This window comes from Poromitra crassiceps (genome assembly GCF_964638095.1).
Source record: "Poromitra crassiceps genome assembly, chromosome: 27".
Lineage (NCBI taxonomy): Eukaryota > Metazoa > Chordata > Actinopteri > Beryciformes > Melamphaidae > Poromitra > Poromitra crassiceps.
The window spans coordinates 7,678,499-7,700,677 of NC_139650.1; the positions used below are offsets into that span (position 1 = coordinate 7,678,499).

Consider the following 22,179-nt stretch of genomic DNA (forward strand, 5'->3'; position numbering starts at 1 on the left):
AAATACTGATTCTACCTGTTTAGTAACCTCTATCAATCACACGTTTACTACTGTATCTTCTGAAGTATTGAGGTGTTACTTGGTCCTGCTGGTCACATTCTTATAGGGCTCTATAGCACTTTTGATGAGATTATGTTCATGTAGATCAAGGGTGGCCAAACTTTTTTAGTTGTGGGCCGCATACAGAAAAATATAAGGAGTCGCGGGCCAAACAATATTAAGCACGGCAGTTTTCACAGCAAAAAAATTTGACCAGAAAACCCTTGTTCCATCAAAAATTTAATTTCTACCTAAATAAATATAATGACACATAGTTTATTGATGTGCTCACCTATTACAATGGGTATTTCTGTATGTTTTCAACTGGTTAAGACAGAGATAATTTAACATAACATTAGTATTAAACATTCATTCAGTATTAAAAATGTTTAAAAATAAATAGACCAGGTCAGCAGGGTACTCAAGTATAACCCATTTTCAATGGTTTTAAATTGAAAAAACGAAATAGGGGGAATTAGTTTTTTCGTTTTCGTTTTCCGTTTTAAACTTTAAAACAGAAAAACCGAAGTTTTTAGCATTTTTTTTTTGCTAAGTTCATGGCGGGCCACTTGAAAACAGGCAGCGGGCCGCAGTTGGCCCGCGGGCCGTAGTTTGGCCACCCCTGATGTAGATGTTTTAAATTGGCTAGAATTTGAGAGTCTGTCCTTTTAACTGAGTATCCAGCTACTGTCCATCCCCAGTCTTTTCAAATTGTTGATATTAACAAGGTTGAAGACAATCAAACATACAGTAATGGAATTATTTCGGAGATGTTCTGTCGTTTGTTTCAGAGATATGTTATTTGCAGCTAATAGTTCTCCACAGTCTGTATTTCTGAATGGGTCTCTGATTGTATACATCTTTTCACAGGCTGAGTTGGTGTGAGCTTTCCAAGGAATCCTGTGCAGGTCTGGCCTCCTCAGTCCTCAGCTCCTCCTCCTCTAATCTGACAGAGCTGGATCTAAGTCATAACGACTTGCTGGATGCAGGCGTGGAGCTGCTGTCTGATGGCCTCAAGAGTTCACACATACTGGAGATTCTCAAGTAAGTGCATTTTACATGTACATCAGAGTCCTACACGGGTCCAATTTTGTAAACCCGTGCCCGCCCAGACCCGTCAATATAAGACCCGTGCTCGCTCCATTACCTGTGATGATCTCAAAATCAAAACCAGCCCCGCCCTGACACGTCAATATAAGACCTGTGCCCCGACCCGTTACCTGTGATTAATCACACAGGCTACAAACAGTCGCTCACTTTCAACCAAACCAAACTGCACCCGTTTCACACAGGAAGTGAATAGTAGTCTTTCTGGCTCATCGCCTGTAACGTTAGCATTAGCAGCTGCTAATGTTAGCTCAGTAACAAGCTGGTCAGCACTTCTATCAGACAATACAGTGTTGTGCAACAAGCAGTTGCATGTCCGGTATAATCCCTACTGCCTTTATGATCGCTGTTCTGCTGACAGAAATGCACTTTCACAACGTCCAACTAGCGTTAACTTCTTCACCGGGACTTGCACTTTCCCCATTGTCGTTATGGAAACCAGACAAGACAGCGTTTCCAGTCTAACGTTGACTCTGCGGCTGAGTTTTGAATGTTTATGTTGTGCAGTCCGTAACTTCAAACAATGCAGGATGCATACTTGAAACATGTCGGTTATGTAGAGAAACAAAGCGTTTCTGTCTTGACAAAACTGTTTGACAGAAAAGTAGCCTACTGCAAATCTCTCCTGCCTAGTTACCAGACTGACTTCCGCCAACAACAAACACACTGCCTGCGTCATGCATGAGATTACCTTGAGTGACTGAATTCAGTCTGAGCGCAACACAAAAACATACATGGCTCTACGTTGTTTTCAAGCACTGCCCGCCCGCGTTACACAAGCTTTTTTGCGGGTAACCCGCGGGTATCCGACCCGGTGCAGGACTCTGATTTATATCTTATAGAGAGCCAAAGTCCCTCCCCTTCCGGTCAGGCGTCTTAAAGAAAATATGAATGGTGGTGAACAGAGACGTTACTTTTTTTATCCCGTTTGAATTGTGCCACGGGTTACACTTATGATGTTTGTCAATTTAAACGATAACTTTGTGAGTCAAGAAAGTCGCAGTAAATGATGTACAGTAAAGTAGTTTGGTGAGGGGTTCCTATATGAAGGAAACCCCTAGGGGGCACGGGGAGAACATGCAAACTCCACACAGAAAGGCCCTTTTGACGACCGCACCCGGGCGGTGGGCACTCGAGGACATGCGGACGGGCACGCACTCCTCGCTCACAGCGTCCCAGGTGGGAATCGAACCCCAGGACCTTCTAGCTGTGAGGTGACAGCTCTACCACTGAGCCACCATGCCCCCCGAACTTTGCAATTTCTGCAAACACCCTCCCAGGGCTGGAGGCCAGACGGTCTATGAGAGAACGAAAGGAAATAGATGATTGTTGAAATTTAAACCGTTTTTCTTTAATAGTGTATTATTTCCTTTGAAAATAACGAGCCAATGCTCTAAATGTTTGTCTCGTGTGTGTGTGTGTGTGTGTGTGTGTGTGTGTGTGTGTGTGTGTGTGTGTGTGTGTGTGTGTGTGTGCGTGTGTGTGTGTGTGTGTGCATGCGCGTGCATGCATGCATGTGCATGCATGTGCATGTGTGGTCTGCAGGCTATCAGGTTGTCAGGTGACAGAGATTGGCTGTGGTTTTCTGGCCTCAGCTCTGAAGTCCAGAACCTCCAAACTGAAACAGCTGGATCTGACCTACAATCACCCAGGAGACTCTGGAGCGGCGATGATCTCTGTTATAGCTGATGATCCACAATTCAGCCTGGAGACACTAAGGTACAGTGAGGTGTTTGGGATGTGTGTGAACATGTACATCTGAGTGAGCAGCTGGGGTTCAGTGTCATGCTGAAGAACATTCTCATAGGATACGTGGCTGTCCATACAATGTTTTTTTTTTATACTTTATTTTAAAGTTTTTATAGAACGATAAACATACAAGACAAACAGGCTCAGACACAGGAAAATAAGTAATAATAATAAAAAGAAAAAAGAAAATAATAATAAACAATAATATAAAAACAAAAATTAAGTATTTTGGTGACAATTGTCCCCAGTGTCAGAGACTGTTGCACAGCTGTAGGGAAGTTCAGAGAGCACTCCGAGCAGCCGAAGATGGCGAGTACTGCCTCTGGCTGCAGGGTTATTTTGTAGGCCTTAGAGTACCAGTCAAATATTTTGGCCCAGAAACTCGTTAATGAAGGGCAGAACCATCTATTTTACTCCAAATGGGCGAGTTATATAAAAATGGACCCCGCCCCCACAGCTGTTATGAAAAGGTGAAATTAGCAAAACCGTGTTTCAAAGATGGGCATTTTAACATGGGGAGATCTGCCTACTGCCCCCGAGCCCAAGTGGTCGTTTGAGAAACTACAGCTTAAGCAAAGACTTCTGCACCTTCCTGAGAAAGGGGGTGGGGTTGCCCACTGGTCTAACATCATAACATGTCTGAGTCTAACATCATAACATGTCTGTGTCTAACATCATAACATGTCTGTGTCTAACATCATAACATGTCTGAGTCTAACATCATAACATGTGTGTGTCTAACATAATAACATGTCTGTGTCTAACATCATAACATGTCTGTGTCTAACATAATAACATTCGGGGCGGCTTTAGCTCAGGAGGTAGAGCGGGTCGGCCAATGACGCAAGGGTTGGCGGTTCGATCCCCGCTCCCTCCCAGCTGCTGTCGTTGTGTCCTTGGGCAAGACACTTAACCCTCCTTGCCTCGTATGATTGGTATGAATGTAGACATGAATAGTATGATTGGTATGAATGTAGACATGAATGATGGTGGTTCGGAGGGGCCGTTGAGCGCCAATGTGTGGCTGCCACGCTTCTGAACCACCAGGTACGAATGGTGTGAACGAATAATGATCCTGTGTCAGCGCTTTGAGCCTTGGAAAGGCGCTATATAAATCCAATTATTATTATTATTATTATTATGTCTGTGTCTAACATCATAACATGTCTGTGTCTAACATCATAACATGTCTGTGTCTAACATCATAACATGTCTGTGTCTAACATCATAACATGTCTGTGTCTAACATCATAACATGACTGTGTCTAACATCATAACATGTCTGAGTCTAACATCATAACATGACTGTGTCTAACATCATAACATGTCTGAGTCTAACATCATAACATGACTGTGTCTAACATCATAACATGACTGTGTCTAACATAACATGACTGTGTCTAACATCATAACATGTCTGTGTCTAACATCATAACATGACTGTGTCTAACATAACATGACTGTATCTAACATCATAACATGACTGTGTCTAACATCATAACATGACTGTGTCTAACATAACATGACTGTGTCTAACATCATAACATGACTGTGTCTAACATCATAACATGACTGTGTCTAACATAACATGACTGTATCTAACATCATAACATGTCTGTGTCTAACATCATAACATGACTGTGTCTAACATCATAACATGTCTGTGTCTAACATCATAACATGTCTGTGTCTAACATCATAACATGTCTGTGTCTAACATCATAACATGTCTGTGTCTAACATCATAACATGACTGTGTCTAACATCATAACATGTCTGAGTCTAACATCATAACATGTCTGTGTCTAACATCATAACATGTCTGTGTCTAACATCATAACATGACTGTGTCTAACATCATAACATGTCTGTGTATAACATGTCTGTGTCTAACATCATAACATGACTGTGTCTAACATCATAACATGTCTGTGTCTAACATCATAACATGACTGTGTCTAACATCATAACATGTCTGTGTCTAACATCATAACATGACTGTGTCTAACATCATAACATGTCTGTGTCTAACATCATAACATGTCTGTGTATAACATGTCTGTGTCTAACATCATAACATGTCTGTGTCTAACATCATAACATGACTGTCTAACATCATAACATGTCTGTGTCTAACATCATAACATGTCTGTGTCTAACATCATAACATGTCTGAGTCTAACATCATAACATGTCTGTGTCTAACATCATAACATGACTGTGTCTAACATCATAACATGTCTGTGTCTAACATCATAACATGTCTGTGTATAACATGTCTGTGTCTAACATCATAACATGTCTGTGTCTAACATCATAACATGTCTGTGTCTAACATCATAACATGTCTGAGTCTAACATCATAACATGACTGTGTCTAACATCATAACATGTCTGTGTCTAACATCATAACATGTCTGTGTATAACATGTCTGTGTCTAACATCATAACATGTCTGTGTCTAACATCATAACATGTCTGTGTCTAACATCATAACATGTCTGTGTCTAACATCATAACATGTCTGTGTCTAACATCATAACATGTCTGTGTCTAACATCATAACATGTCTGAGTCTAACATCATAACATGTATGTGTCTAACATCATAACATGTCTGTATTTTGTACAGGTTGGACTATTGTGGCGAGCATCGGTTAAAGCCAGGGCTGAAGAAGTGTAAGTCTCTTACTGGAATTATTCTTCATTATTTCAGTAGCCTATAGACACCAAGCTGTTCATTGACAAGGTTAGCTTTAAAATGAGGGTCAAAGATTGTACCTTTGTGGGCAAACTTCAATGGTAGCTTACTATATAGTATTGGTAGCTTACTTATTCATTCATTCATTCATTCATTCATTCATTCATATAGTTATGTTATATGTTTGTTTCAACACTTTTGTTGTCAATTAATTACGTTATCTAATTGTATTTTGTTGTCACCTTTGCTTTTGTTATTTGTTTGTTTTGTTTGTTAATTTCTTTCTGTTTTGTGTTGAGGTGCAATATGTTCAAACTGTTGAGGTTTTTTAGTCTCAACTGTAAAAGTGTCTATCGTCATATTCATCAATGGTGTTCTTCTGTACAAATAACTTAATTTAAACTAAACAGGAATACTAAATTATGTGTTTCTCCATCTCCCTATCAGATGGTGTTGATCTGACGCTTGATGAAAACACAGCAAGCAGAAAGCTGGTTCTGTCCGAAAGGAACAAGAAAGCAAGACGTACACAGAATGTGAAAGAGCGTGTCCAGTATGCTGACCACCCAGACAGGTTTAACAGGACTCAGGTGCTTTGTGAACAGGGTCTGACCGGCCTGTGCTACTGGGAGATAGAGTGGACAGGGACGGTCGGCATTGGGGTGGCATATCGAGGAGTCAATCGAACAGGATGGGACAGAAGCTGTGGCCTGGGATGCAATAGCATGTCCTGGAGTCTGAATTGCTCAAAGACTAAATACTTTGCCTGGCATAAGGATAAGGCCACCAGGATTAAAGTAACTGACCCCTCCAAGAAAATAGCATTGTTTCTGGACTGGGAAGGTGGCACTCTGGATTATTACAGTGTTTTGCCTGGAAAGTTGAGCCACATACACACGTTCAAGGCCAAATTCACTGAGCCCCTCTATCCGGGCTTCTGGTTTAAGGGATTTATGGGGGCAAAACTGTTGTAAAAATGAGGGTAGTAATTGTTTGATGCTGTGAATGTAAGACTAACATAGCTGTGGAGGCAGCAGATTTGATGCAGCATCTTCATTAGGGCCTGAGCACCGAGTGGTGCAAAGGCCCTATTGTTTTTGTACGGGTTTTTATTACTCTGTATTATTCTTTATTATTATTTTTATCACACTGAGTGGTGCGCAGGCCCTATTGTTTTTGTACGGATTTTTATTATTCTTTATTATTCCTTTTATCACAGAGAGTGGTGCGCAGGCCTTATTGTTTTTGTACAGATTTTTATTATTTGTTATTATTCTTATTTTTATCACACCGAGTGGTGCGCAGGCCCTATTGTTTTGTACAGATTTTTATTATTCTTTATTACTATTTTTATCACACTGAGTAGTGGCCCTATTGTTTTTGTACAGATTTTTACTATTCTTTATTATTCTTTATCATTATTTTTATCACACAGAGTGGTGTGCAGGCCCTATTTTTTTTGTATGGATTTTTATTACTCTTTATTATTCTTTATTATTATTTTTATCACACCAAGTGGTGCGCAGGCCCTATTGTTTTTGTATGGATTTTTATTACTCTTTATTATTCTTTATTATTCTTTTTATCACACCGAGTGGTGCACAGGCCCTATTGTTTTTGTACAGATTTTTACTATTCTTTATTATTCTTTATCATTATTTTTATCACACCGAGTGGTGTGCAGGCCCTATTGTTTTTGTACGGATTTTTATTACTCTTTATTATTTGTATTATTATTTTAACTCTTTATTATCCTTTTTATTCCTTTTATCACACTGATTGGCCCTATTGTTTTTGTACGTTTTATATTATTTGTTATTATTTGTTATTATTATTTTTATCACACCGAGTGGTGTGCAGGCCCTATTGTTTTTGTACGGATTTGTATTATTCTTTATTATTCTTTTTATCACACAGTGGTGCACAGGACCTATTGTTTTTGTACAGATTTTTATTATTCTTTATTATTATTTTTATCACACCGAGTGGTGTGCAGGCCCTATTGTTTTTGTACGCATTTTTGTTCCTCCTTATTCTTTATTATTCTTTTTATCACAGCGAGTGGTGCGCAGGCCCTATTGTTTTCTATGGATTATTATTACTCTTTATTATTCTTCATTATTTTTATCACACTGAGTAGTGCGCAGGCCCTATTGTTTTTGTACAGATTTGTATTATTACTCTTTATTATTCTTTATTTTTATCACATTGAGTGGTGCGAAGGCCCTATTGTTTTTGTACAGATTTTTTTTTATTCTTTATTATTATTTTTATCATTCAAGCACATTTTTTGAGGGGCTTAACATGTTCAGAAAGTTGCAAAACGTTGCACATATGGGTTATGGGCATGGGCGTGGCAAAATGGCTCCATAGCGCCCCCTAGAAAAATTAAACTGAGTAGCCCTCGCAGTACGTTTCACCTACACGTACGACATTTGTAGGGCACATGTAATCATGTCCTGACTGACAAAAAAGTCTCTTGGTGCCATGACCTAAAGCGAACAGCAAGTCAGCCATTTTAAACTTACTGTGCAATATTTTGGACATTTCAGCCATTTCCAGGGGTCGTACTTCCTCCTAGGGGTTCATCGGATGCCCTTCAAACTTGCACAGCATATAGACGGTTTTTAAAGAATGGTCAGACCCTCATTGTTATGTTTTTTCCCTTTTCTGTCCATAGCAAACACTGCAACAGGAAGTGAGCTAGGGGTCAATTTAGAATTTAGAATTTTCAAGTTAAAACCGTCCATACAAGAGACCCCAACTATGAAAAGTTATTAAACGTTTGCGTTAGCATGGAACGGTGTGGCCGTGGCTAATATCGATGTCTCGCCATGAGACACGAAGTCGCTGTAACTTGCATGGACCTTGTCCTATCTGCTCCAAACTTGTCATGCATGATAAGTGTCCATGCCTGAACTGATCTGTTGATCAATATTCGGTTATAGTCATAGTGCCACCTAGTGGCAACAGGAAATTACATGTTTTATACTTAGATTAACTGACTTAAATGTGTATTTATGCATGCTATTGAAAATGTATTTTTGTATTGAACTGCATTTGAATGGAATTTAACTGAACTCATTAAACATAACCAGGGTTGCTTAAGTTGCTGTTAAAAGTCCCATACTGTGAAAATCAGTTTTGATTGGGTTTTGTGGTTTGTATCAACTTGGAGGTATAAAGTAACAGCTGTAAAAGTATGAAATCACTTGCTACTGTCATTAAAACTCTGACCTTTAAAATGTAACCATTTTCACACAACTGTGTTGCCTTCTTACAATTACAATTACATAACCTGTTGACCTGTTCTGCATGCTGTATTTGCAGAAACCGTTGAATATGCAATTGAATAAACCATTTGTTCCAGTCTATGGGTTTTTGGACTTCTTTGCCAGTACTTACTTCATCATCAATGATTAAGGACTACAAATTATGTTGTAAAGTTATATTAGATGTGTAAATGTATGTTAGTGTCTGTGAAGTCACATTTGAAATATTTTTCTTTCGGCTATAAATTTGGCACTTCGTGAAAATATGCCTGACATACTGTAGTCATATGGTTGATACAAAGTGGACACAAGGCACAGAGGCAACGCACCTCAGTTTGTTTAGGTCATTCCCTCATGTGTAGCCTACATTCGATCTTGGAGAGTGATGTGCCTGGTGACAAGCCACTTCTAAATGACTGCATTCATATGTCACACCTTAGTGTAATATAATTATCTGTACTGTCTAGCAGTGAATCAACTGACACAAATTAGCCCACGACCCCCATCTGATAAGATTTTGACCCAGAGTCCCCCATCTGGTAATACTTTTGCTTTGAGATATTTTACTACATGAAGTATATGAAACCCATGACCAAAATAGTCATACATTCTCTCATTGTGTTACTTATGGATGTACAGTAATAGTGACAATAAAAGCAGATGCTATTTGCACACGGGCTATTGTACCCGGGTGTAAATATCTAGTGTAATAAGCCGGGTGTAAATAGCCAGAGTAATTAGCCAGGTGTAAATAGCCCGTGTGGCTTGGGTGGCTGAGGCAAATTGGGATACACAAAGACAAATTTGACAATGAAGTGCAAATCTAAATCTATCTATATAAAAGGGGCAAGTGGGCAATCTCTGTCTGTTCTCTGTGTGTTCTCTGTTTAAATGTTTGTCCCACTGATGATGTCATAGCAGAGATGGGGACTTGGACTTGAGTCGCACTTAAGTCTCACTCACAGTGACTCGAGACTCGTCCTCAAAGACTTGAGACTTGACTTGGACTTGAGGTTTGGGACTTGTGAACAATCTTTATTTTATTGTATTATCTTTTTTTGGTGCATTAACATTAAGGAAATGTCTACTAATGTCATCTAATCAAGGTTGATACTATGCTAATAGATAAATGAGTAAGGATAATAAAGTACATGCTTTGAATTCCTTAGTTTTAGCTAGGCATGTGCATCTAAGCAGACCAGATGGCATCCAGCAGATGATAAATCGCTCAGCCATAAGAGACTTGAGACTTGATGACTTGGACTTGAGCTCAAAGACTTGATTGAGACTTGACTTGGACTTGCAATGTGAGCATCTCTGTGTCATAGGCATTTGTGACATCACTGATGATGTCATAAGCATTGTGGCATCATCATTGTGGCAATCATCAGTGATGTGAAGTTGTGACATCATCAGGCATTGTGACTCACTCAAGCAATTGTGTTTTTTTGTTACACTCGAGCAATTGTGACATCACTGATGATGTCTTAGACATTGTGACATCATTGTGATGTCATCAGTGAGTCATGTCATCAGTGATGCAAAGTTGAGCAATTGTGCGCATGCCAATAGAGCAGGCGAGGCCATGCAGCAGCCAAGCTGCATAATGGGAGCTGCAGGGCCAGCTCGGCGAGCTGCAGGGCAGGCGAGGCCGCGCAGCAGCTGAGCTAGCGGAATTGAGCGCTAGGCGAGATGCCTATAGTGACAATATATTTCAACTTGGCCGGCCATAGAATGCGGAAGATACATCGACAATAGTACTTGCTTTATATGAACGCTGTATCCAGCCCACTGATGAGTTAACCAGGTGCATCATCCACATTGACGATGTCACCCCTACTGTATAAAAAAAACATTGCAGATCTTTTGTTTTGTTTTGTTTTTTTGTTTGTTGGTGAAATCAACAACACGGCAACTCTTCGGCATATCTATATCACATTAAACCGTTTAAATTGTTTGTTTGAAGTGTTTTCAGCTTCCTGTAGTCTTTTCCTATGGTGGGTTTACCCATAAAAGGGGCAGTGAGTGGCCTTCACGCTGACACTTGATGACGCAGCACAGTTCTGGTCTATCCACCTTATTTCTAGCTGCCATGATGCTAGGCACTGTGTTGATAGTAGAAATTACATGCCTAATACTAGGATGTTGAAAATGGTAGAAATTACATACATTTACATGCGATAGACACATTTTCAGCATTTGGCAGGAGCATACTGTAGATCATTCAATGTAGAAAACAAAGTTCTGCAGTGGCATGAGCACACAATGAAGAGATGTGTTCATTATCTCCACCAGGAGATCATGTTTTCGGCCGCGTTTGTCTGTGCATCTGTCTGTGTGTCTGTGTTTTCCTCCTCTCCAGCTTAGCCTTCGCGTATCTCGAGAACCGTTGGTCGGATCCACTTCAAAATTTGGGAGTGTGGTAAGGAGTACATGACGGAGTGCAGTGGCCTGTTTTCGTGCAATTTGGCATAGCGCCACCTACTGGCATTTTTTTAAATCTCAACACGTCCGATCGACTTCAAATTTGGGGAGTGCGCTAGTGCGCTGATGGGAACTCAGCACGGTGCAGCGTCACCTACTGGCAACAGTTCGTCCGATCAACTTCAAACTCGGGGAGTGTGCTTAGGGGGGGACCCAAGGGCGTGCAGGGAGCTGAATTCCATGCAATTCGGCATAGCGCCACCTACTGGCAACAATTTATTTTTAATCTCAACAACCGTTCGATTGACTTCAAATTTGGGGAGTGCGTTGATGGGAACTCGACACAGTGTAGTGCCGAATTTCGTACAAATTGGCTATGGGTCAGCTTGGGGGAAAACACGGTCCTGGTGGAGATCTGCACTCCACCGAGTGCACTTTTCAAGTTGTTGTTGATGTTGTACACAGGGAAAAGGAAACGAGACAGCAAAGGGGAGTATCTGGAGTATCTGGACAGGGCCGACGAGACGACAAGTTTATGCAGCACAGCAGGGACATGAACGATTCCAATGCTTTCAGTTCCACTGAATAATTCATAATAATTCATTGCTGCACTGCACTGGACACTTTTTTTCCAAAATGTAGCCTATTTATTTGTGATTTGTGTGACATTGCCCTGCATGGGGACGGTGATGGAGGTTCAGTCGCAGAATAAATTAGTGCATTTGAATTCATTGCTGCGCTGCACTGGACAGTTTTTATAACTAACGTGTGACTTTATAACTTTATTTAACATGTATGATTTGTGGGACATTTGTGATTTGCTCATTTTAGTTTTTGCTGCATTGCAGAGACAGAAGGACACACTTTAGATTTAAAATACATTTGCTGCATTGCACAGGAAATGTGTTTTTTAATAAACCATTTTTCTAAATAGACATGTCTTCTAGGTTTCTTCTTCTTGGTTTCATTCAGTCAGTCCTTTATCCCTAGTCAGAACAATTGTGAATGTGAATGGTCTGCTTCCTCTTATAGTACAGCGATTACCAAAAAATTGTGCACTTTTTGAAAAAAGCATGAAACTTTTACCATAGTTAGATGATACCATGAGGTGTATTTTCAGATGTGGAGTCAAGTCTGATTTGACCTCTGAGGCCCGGGAGAGGTCAAATTCTAAATGGCTGCCGAAAATATTGAAAAATGCTTAACTTTGGAACCAAACACAGTAGAAGAACATTTAAGGTGTAATTTCCCACAAATTTTTAAGTGCCCAGTCAGTTGGTGATACTTTTGAGATCAATAGAATTCAAGAAAATACCTTCAGATCAATGTCAAGGTCAAATTATACAGACAAAGGGAAGCGAAAGGTGCAAAAAGGTGGTTTATTTCCCAAATAATGGAAGTAACAAGTGATTTTTTTTATTTTTTTTTATGATGACAATAATAATTGTGATAATAACTTATATTAATACAGCACCTGTAATTGAACCAAAGGTTGCTTAACAAAACAAAACAAAAAAACAATCAGAAACAATCAGTGGATGGAGATACGGCAAACAGACCATGCTTAGTGTCCTTTCATATCAGGATCACGTAATGGAAATACCGTACTGAAATTTCTTAACCGTCTATCTGTCTAGTATAGTATTGGGTGGTGCCCCCTGGCTGACTCCCCTCCCCAGATCCTCGCCTTAGGGGGTTCTCGAATGAGAACTAAACCCTAACACAGTCTCCCGAACAAAAACACAGATCAGTACATGCAAGTGCAGCTTTGACACATGTGCACCGTCCAGTGCACCCTTTCTGACAGTTATTAATGGCCAGGCAAGTCTCCAGAACAGTGTATCTGTGATTATGCTCTTTTGGGTGAATATATTCAGGTCTGCTGTGTGTCTCTATGGCCAGCAGATGGAGCTGTTTGCTCACAATTCTTAACACCTCTCTGCCTGCTGCGCATCATTTCCCTAGCACCATTCAGCAGGTCAATAGAATACAATAGAAATAGAGCATACTGTAGGTCAGATGTAGCACCTCCTGCTGTTTATAGGAGACTGACAGAGCTTGTTTTAATTGCAGATATCTCTTCATCAAGTGTCATCTTTCACTTTCACAGTCTGGTTCACCAAACTATAAAAACATGGCTGCTGTGCTGCATTGAAACCAATGAAATGAGAACGTAATCGCCGTTCATGGCACCCACGACGAGCAGCACAGAAGCATTGGGCTTTATTTAATTTTTTTGTATATAATTTTTTTTATTGTTTCATTTTCAGACATCGGTTTAGTGCCATCAACACACCCAAGCAAAGAACAAAACAACAGCAAACAGACGGGACAGAACCCACAACACATAGTTGGGCTTTAATGAAGGCTCGAAAAACCAAGAGCCATGTTGGTTGAACCCTAGTTGAACCCTGAACCTGCCACTAGTGCTGCTGGGAAAGCAGAGATGCAGAGACGTATACAGACAGCAGCACTGACCTAAAGATATGGACAGAGCTATCCCATTGATTTTGGTCTCCCGTTTGGAGTTGATTTGTTGGCTGTCGCCATCTCAATTTTTCGTCAGCAGAGTGGGAGGGAATGGGTTGAGTCCTTGCGCAGCTCATGTGAGATGGGGGTTTCCCAGAGCTGCAGCTCCGCCTACTATTGGTTCGTGATCAGCAAGTTGCGCGATCACTGGACAGGCGATCTGTCAATCACCCCCTTTTCTATCATCTATTTTGCTCCAAACGGGCGAGTTATATAAAAAGGTTACCCCGTACAGTTGTTATGAAAAGGTAGAATTGGCTATATAGACCAAAACCGTGTTTTGCCCCCGACTGGAAAGATGTTTAATCCTGTTACAAAGTCGGGCATTTTAAAATGGGGGGAATGTCTACTGCCCCCGACCCCCAAGTGGCCATTCGAGGAACTACAGCTTTTCACATCACTTCCGCGTCATCAGAAGAAAGCCGGGGAGGGGGGGTGGTTGTCCACCACTCAAGCTCCATGGTTCCTGTAGGTGGAAAAGGGGTAACAGGGTCTAGGCGTGGCTGATGATGTCATAAATCACTGATGATGTAGGATCAAGGAAACTATCATGACATCACTAATGACAGATACGAGAGGAAGGGGTTCAGGCGGTGAGTTTGAGAGAATATAGGGAAACAGTGGATGGATAAATCCAGAAGGAGGTGTAATGCAACATAAAGCATGCCAACTGCCATAAAACATCACAGAAGAAGAAGATCACTCATGACATTGCTGATGGGTCACAATCGTGACACACACTGCCACCTCACACACCGCCACCCACTTAGCCAATTTTAACTAAGAAGATATTTAGCAAGCTACAATGAAAGATAAAAGCCCCAGCCCACCAACTTTGCTGATAAAACACTATACTGTACATTTAGTAAAGATAAATAAATAAAGTAAACACACAATAAAAGAGAATACTGTGGGGAGATTGTATGATGGATGTGCAAATTATGCCTGTCTAAAAAGTCCATAAAGTGTTAAGTGTTCGTACAGAACACTAGAATAAAATGGTAAATGGACTGTATTTATAGAACGCTTTTCTAGTCTACCGACCACTCAAAGCGCTTTACAACACATGCCTACATTCACCCATTCACACACCAATGGCGGCAAGCTACCACGCAGGGTACTGGCACCAACATCAGGAGCCCAAGGACACCAAGGACCAAGGAGGACACTTCGACATGTGGACTGTCTGGAGGAGCCGGGGATCAAACTACTTCTGATTAGTGGACGACCCGCTCTACCTCCTGAGCCGCAGCCGCCCCAAACAAAACTTTAAACTTTTATTTAAGATTTTATTTTATTTATTTATTTTACAAAATACGCAAAGAACAGTTGCGTGCCACTTGTAATGCTCATTGGTAGATGGACCCAGATCGTGTTGTCATGATTGCTCGATGTGATGCTGTTCTGGCACGTTAAGACAGGAAGCCTCTGCCACTGGATGGCCCTAAAGGCCTAAACATGGTCGTCCGTCCGCCTCAAATTGGAGCCGTCTCGCCGTCTGCTCGGACGCCACTACGCCCTCCCTCCTCCCTCCCTCCCTCCTCCTGTGGAAGCTCCGTGTGAAAATGGCGGAGATTGTGTGCCAGGCAGTCTGAATGAAATTGAATGTAACGTTCCCAATTCTATGTATTAAATTCTAAAAAACGACCCTCAACATTTGGGAAGGCTAAGCCACACAACTAGTTCGTTATAATCTAACATCATGCTTTGAAAGGCGACTTTACGACGATGAGCCAGGGCAACGGCCAATCACAACTCTCCTGCAGCTGACGTCACGCACGTATCGTCGCCGTGAAGTCACATTTTCGACCAGCCCCCGTCAGCCGACGGCGCCCCCTCCCCGTAGGACGGCGCTCCACCCGCCGTCCTACGGGGAGGGCGGGGCGAGGCTCTGACGGACGACCATGTTTAGGCCTTAAGCCCCTTCTCCAGGACGGTAGGACCACAGGGCAGGTAGTGATCACAAGGTGGCCTCCTCCCCCAGTCATGTTCCCCTGTTCCCCCCAGCAGGGCTCTACTCCTTGTAAACAGCAAATGGCTTCTCCACCTCAATTTTGCCACAATCATGGATGCTGACATCTTGGGCATCTATCTTTGTGGCCTCGATCTTCTTCACCACATCCATGCCCTCCAGAATCTTCCCAAAGACGACATGTTTGCCGTCCAGCCATGGAGTCTGAACAGTGGTGATGAAGAACTGAGAGCCGTTGGTGTCTTTGCCGCGGTTCGCCATACTCAGCCAGCCGGGCCCGTAGTGCTTCAGCTTGAAGTTCTCATCAGGAAAACGGTCTCCATAGATGCTCTTGCCCCCAGTGCCGTCTCCTCTGGTGAAATCTCCACCCTGGATCATGAAGTCCTTGATGACTCTGTGGAACTTGCTTCCCTTGTAGCCATATCCTTTCTCCCCGGTTGCCAGTGCGAGGAAGTTCTCAGCTGTTTTGGGAACGGTTTTCCCAAACAGTCCAATGACGATTCTTCCAACCTCTTCATCTCCAACTCTGATGTCAAAGTACACCTTCGCGGTTACTTTTGGGCCGTTCTTCTTTTCATTAGCATCTGAACCGTTTAAGAAGATAAGAAAAATCACTGATCCGACAAAGATCGTAACAACAATGACCGTAACAGCAACTAGGAACTTCATCCTTCTCTCGCAGATCCGAAACATTAATAACAAGAAAAAAGAGCAGGTCTAGATGGCTCAGCCTGGTGGACTACTATAGTGATGTCATAAATCACTGATGATGTTACAGATGATGTCAACAGTGATGTAATTTGAGCAATTGTGATGTCACTGGAGCAATTGCGATATCATGAGTGATGTACCACATGGTGATGTCATCAGTGAGTCATGTCATCAAACACCACAGAAGAAGAAGAGTTGTAGTAGGGGTAGTAGTAGGTATAAGTGTACGTACTAATACTTCACAATACTACACAATACTTCAGTACACAATACAGTGACCGACCTGAAGAAATGGCTGCTCGAGCAGAGCATGACGACTGATCGCTCCACGATGCTGCCGAGGCAGGAGACCTGGACAAACGCTGTTGCAGGAAGACCGCTTCAGAAGGGGGATCAATGAGTTTGTGTGGTACTATAGCACACATGTACGCAGCCATGCAGGGTCACACTGCCTGTGTGGCCTACCTGATCAACCAGGGAGCCCAGGTAGATCCAGCTGATGAGGATGACTGGTCACCTCTCGAGTGGGCCGTGCTCTATGACTCATGTGTCCGTATCCTCCTGGAAGCCGGGACCGAGCCCAACAGAAGACACAGACACGGCCACATCCCGTCTGGTGTGCTGCTGGGGAGGGAAGACTGGAGATGCAGCAGGAACTCATGATCAGGTACCATGGTCATCCATCACCTCGCGGATTCTCCTCTCTACATCATCCAGCGCCGCCTCCCACCACCTGGACTGCTTCCGCTTGCTGCCCCGGGCCGCTGCCGTTCTGACCCGTGTCGTGGCTTCTCTCCTGCTGGAGGTGGTGCTGCATCACAGGTGCGACGCGGCCTTCGTCCAGCTGCTCCTGGACCTGACCTGGGAGCAGGCACAGCTGGAGGAGATGGCGGATTCTGAGGTTCTCAGGGTCATTCGGGAGGCCAAGAGTCCTTGCAGTCTAGCCCATGTGTGTTGGATCCGGATCCACCAAGCGCTGGGCACACATCGCGTGAAGCAAGTTCACTCCCTACCACTAACACAAGTGATGAAGGACTTCGTGTTCCACCAGAACTGACTTGAAAGACAGTTTATTTTCAGTTTATTCATTTTCATTTCCTAGATTTAGTTCTTCAGTGACTGTGTTTCAAACAAATCCAGAACCAGAGATTAAAAACGATCAACATACACCACCTGTAGCCAATCCTACTACTGTAATTGGAGAACTGTGTGTCCGTGTGCTCGGTTCATCGTCTCCAGAGTCTCCACCCTAGAATTGAGCACACGTAGCATGCGAAAATTCTAGTTATATTAATATGACGTGAGGTTCAGTTAGCTTTTCACACAAACAGCCGGTAGAAATACTTTTATACTTGATTACATTTCAGAGCCTGTACTTTTTACTTTTACTTGAGTAAACAAGTTGAATCAGTATCTACTTTCTTTTTTTACACAAGTAACTGTACTTCTAAAGAATGTGTGTATTTTTCCCATCCCTGGTCCTTTTGTGACTAATAAAGTCTGGCGTGTCCGTCCTCTGTTTGTGGTGAATGTGAAATGCTCTGTGTGTGAACAGAGTATGTCTTCCTGATCTCTCTTTCTCTCTCTCTCTCTCTCTCTCTCTGTCTCTCTCTCTCTGTCTCTGTCTCTCACATTTTGGAATTTGGTGACGCCCCATGCAGAATTCCAAGACAATATTTCCCAGCAGATATGAAGAAAAGCAGAAGAAGAGAGAGAGGGAGAGAGAGAGAGTTTTCCTGTGGAAGTCTTTAACTTCTCATAGGCTGAAGAATCATACTACATGTCAGACTCTTACCTACTCAGGACGGACGGACAAACACACCGGGGCCGGCGCCACGGGGGGCCTTGTCGGGGAGGGGGTGCAATAATGTGCTTTTGGCGAGGGATTTTTTTTTTTTTTGGCATGGCCATTTTCAAATGGCCCCCTCACCATTTTTAACTCCTTCCCTCAGTCACTTCATCCTGGAGCCGGGCCTGAGACACACACACACACACACACACACACACACACACACACACACACACACACACACACACACACACACACACACACACACACACACACACACACACACACACACACACACACACACACACACACAAGAGATCAGGTCAGGACTTGACTTTTGTGTGTGTGTGTGTGTGTGTGTGTGTGTGTGTGTGTGTGTGTGTGTGTGTGTGTGTGCGTGCTCTAATATTAGCTGATGTCTTCACGCTACAAACACGCATCAATCATCTAGTTGAAGCATGATGTCATCTTTACGAAACGGCCTCAACATGCAGAAGAATCAACAGCTGGTACAAAGCAAACCTCTCCCTCTCTCTCTGCACTGCAGTCAGTCAGTCTGTTTACTCTGCACTATAGAAAATCACAGGATCAGCACAGTGTGCGTGTGTGCGTGCGTGTGTGCGTGCGTGTGTGCGTGTGTGTGTGTGTGTGTGTGCGTGTGTGCGTGTGTGTGTGTGTGTGTGCGTGTGTGCGTGTGCGTGTGCATGTGTCTGTGCGCGCGTATATCTGTGTCTAGTCTTCAGTTTCGGGGGCTGCCAGGTTGTTTATGGGATGAGAAGAAAACTGATTTCTACTCAATTCTATCATGTCCTTTTCTTTTCACAGAGTTGGCCGAGAGGTCATGTTTTCACCCAAGTTGATCTGTTTGTTTGTTTGTTTGTTTGTTTGTTTGTTTGTTTGTTTGTTTGTTTGTCAGCACTACCCCAAAAAGTTACGAACGGATTTGCACGAAACTTTGTAGCAGATCATGGGGACACATACTGTAGGACAACAGTGGCAACCACAAAGGAGTAAGAGACCTTCAATAAGTCAAATTGTTTTTTTTGTTGGTTCTGTGTCACTTGGATTATTGCTTGGTGGTGCGGTCATCTGCTTCTAAAGGTCTACTCAGAAAGTTACAAGTAGCACAAAACAAGGCAGCTAGACTAGACCTGGGCTGCTCCCCTATATTCACCTTATCCCCATCCCACTTGACCCATTGTGTCATGACTTCCTGTTCAAAACGCCGGCTGTTTTACCTGCTCAAACTAGTCTGACTCACCTGATCAAACCTAGTTTGACTCACATATGTGTCAGACTAAGGTTTATGAGTCACAAGAAGTGTAAACACAATCGGAACTTCCAATTTGAGTTGAGGAAAGACTATTGGACAACTTAGGCCTACTTATTTAAATAGAGTTCTTCAAACTCAGACTCCTACATTTCTTTACAATAACATCGATTTTATGGTTCAAATATTCATACACACTCCACCAGAGGGGCAAGTGGTGGACAGATAACTTTACCCCGACCGACGTCCAATTACATGAAGAAAGCTGTAATATAGGCTACAGGGCGATCGTATCGTGGAACAGTCTTCCAGGTGATGTTCGTTCCATCAAAGGAAAGGCTAGTTTTAAAAGGAAACTTACTCACAATTTTACCTACACTCATACACACATACATACATAATGTAACGGGTTAATCTGGTTCACTTATGAATTTAACCAAAACACCACCATTTTCTTCGTTTTGTGTGTGAATGTCTTAATTGAGTGCTCTGTTGTTGTGTGTGAACGCACCCCCGTGGTGACGTGCACATTAGCACAGCTCCAGAAACACAGTCAGATGGGAATGGCAACGAGATGGCTGTGTCATGGTAATTCTCCGCCTGAAACCGCTTATTATTTATAGCTTATTGTTTAATTTGTATCTCAGTTTTATGGGAAACAGCTTTTTATTTGTTGTGTTACTCAGTAAAAGAACTTGAGACCCAGTACTACTGCCTCTTGACTTATGAATGTGACCACACACGTCTCTAACGAGAACACAACGCAGAGGAAAAAAACACGGGTTACACATACATATACATATAAATATACATACATACATACTGTAACGAAGTGGGTATTCGTCCAAGGAACGGAGAGTTGTAGTTGGTACAGGCTTTTTATTCTTGTCTTCACAATACACGCTCCTAGCAGCTAGCTTCGCTGCTAGCTCTAAACCACCCGGTCAGCTCGCCCACCCTGGCCTGACTGGCCTCCGCCCCGGCCGCTGGTCACATATATCCCCTTCCCCCTAGGAACACACCCACACATATCAGTTCCTAGCCAAGCACGGAAACACCCAAATACACGTAATTACCCGATACGTTACACATCCCCCACACAAATTTAATGTCGCTTCCACGCGACATGCACAACCCACACACATCCCCCTGTACCAAAACACACCCAACACAATATTTTTTCCCATCACCACATCAAATTCTAATTCCCCAACAAACAGTCTTTTCTTTTCAGCACCCCCGTCATAATGTCCAGTTTTTCATTAGGTACTCCGTAATGTCTAGTTTTCCATTAGGTACCCCCATAATGTCTAGTTTCCCATTAGGCACTCCATAATGTCTAGTTTTTCATTATTTCCTTCTTTTTCACACATTTCAATTCAAACACAAGCCCCCACATTTTCCTTAGCTTTTCTTTTAAACCCCATTTCCATCCCCCCTTTTCCCAGCTTCACCAATTCCCCTGAAGCACTCTTTTCGGTCCCCCCTTTTTGTTTGTTCCAGTAGCAAATGCACGAACGAGCACCGGATCGACATCCTCGTCCTCCGGTCTCCACTCGCGCCCGTCGACTCTCCAGCTGACCCTGGCGTCGTCCTCCCGGCCTCGCACTCGCTCGTTTTTCCGTCCCCCTCCTCCAGGGTTGAGGACAGCAGAGCGAACACCACCGGCGTCGATCTTCCCCTCGGCTCTCCGCAGTGCAACGTTAGGGGGTGTATAGCGGTTAGGCTGGGCCGGTTCCCCCGGCGGTAACCCCTCTCGCTCACTCGGAGACACGAGCGTCGCTCTCCCGACTGTAACAACGCTGCAGACGATGTCCCTCTGGCTGTTCCCCTGCAGCACCGTTCTCCTATCCGTCACCACATTCTCTTCTCCCCGGCTGCTCACGCTCTTCCCAGCCTGCGTCTCACCTCCGGCCTCCACACTCTCAGTGCAGTCCCTGGCCAAGTGCTCCGGTGACTGGCAAGTCCAGCAGAGTCTCACCTGTCTGCCGCCTGCACGTCTCTCTTCTCCCGCTGTCCCCCGATCTCCGACAGCCTCTGGACACTCTCTGGCTAGATGTCCGATCGCGCTACATGCCCAGCAGGCTCCCTGCTGTCCATGTCGTTGTCCCGCATACCCGGTCCGTCTCCCGGAACCGCATCGGCACCACCTCGCCACGTGGCCCGGCTCTCTGCAGGTCCAACACAGTCTCTTCCGTGGCTCTTCCGGCCGCTCTCCCCGCTGCATTACCTCCGCGCTCATCAAGTCCACCCGCTGCATGACTTCTCGCAGCGCCCGCATCACCTCTACTGCCCAGGCAGGAGTCTCTTGCACCAGCCGTCCGACCTCTCTCAACACACGGGCCTCCATGCCCGCCAGCATCGAGCTGATCCCCGCCGTCAGCTCTCCTTTCCTCCCGTTCACCGATGGCCATTCTCCGGAGATACTTGATTCTCCGCGCACCATCGCACGTGGTTTTAGCAGCTAGCAGTTAGCAGTTAGCACCCCTGGTAGCTAACTTACTAGCGCTAGTTTCTAGAGCCAAAAAGCCGCACCACCCGTCTCTTTTGCCGTTCCTTCTCACCCTCTCCCCTCTCGGCCGAATCAGAGGCGTTACCGCTTTACTGTCTGGCACCA

General features: G+C 43.5%; 1 protein-coding gene and 1 pseudogene across 2 annotated transcripts in view; one reads left to right on the forward strand and one right to left on the reverse strand.

The window, feature by feature from the left end:
• LOC310799409 (uncharacterized protein) overlaps window positions 1-8,302 on the forward strand; it is a gene marked incomplete at both ends in the record, with an annotated part of 33,615 nt that extends 25,313 nt beyond the window's left edge. The window contains 5 exons of the mRNA XM_083661996.1: window positions 910-1,083; window positions 2,692-2,865; window positions 5,527-5,573; window positions 6,043-6,245; window positions 8,276-8,302. Coding sequence (XP_083518122.1) covers window positions 910-1,083; window positions 2,692-2,865; window positions 5,527-5,573; window positions 6,043-6,245; window positions 8,276-8,302 — 625 coding nt within the window. The remainder of the gene's footprint in view (window positions 1-909; window positions 1,084-2,691; window positions 2,866-5,526; window positions 5,574-6,042; window positions 6,246-8,275) is intronic.
• Window positions 8,303-15,834: 7,532 nt separating this feature from the next.
• LOC310799202 (peptidyl-prolyl cis-trans isomerase B pseudogene) lies at window positions 15,835-16,485 on the reverse strand (annotated as a pseudogene). The gene has a single exon. The product of its transcript is annotated as a peptidyl-prolyl cis-trans isomerase B pseudogene (transcript).
• Window positions 16,486-22,179: the final 5,694 nt, after the last annotated feature.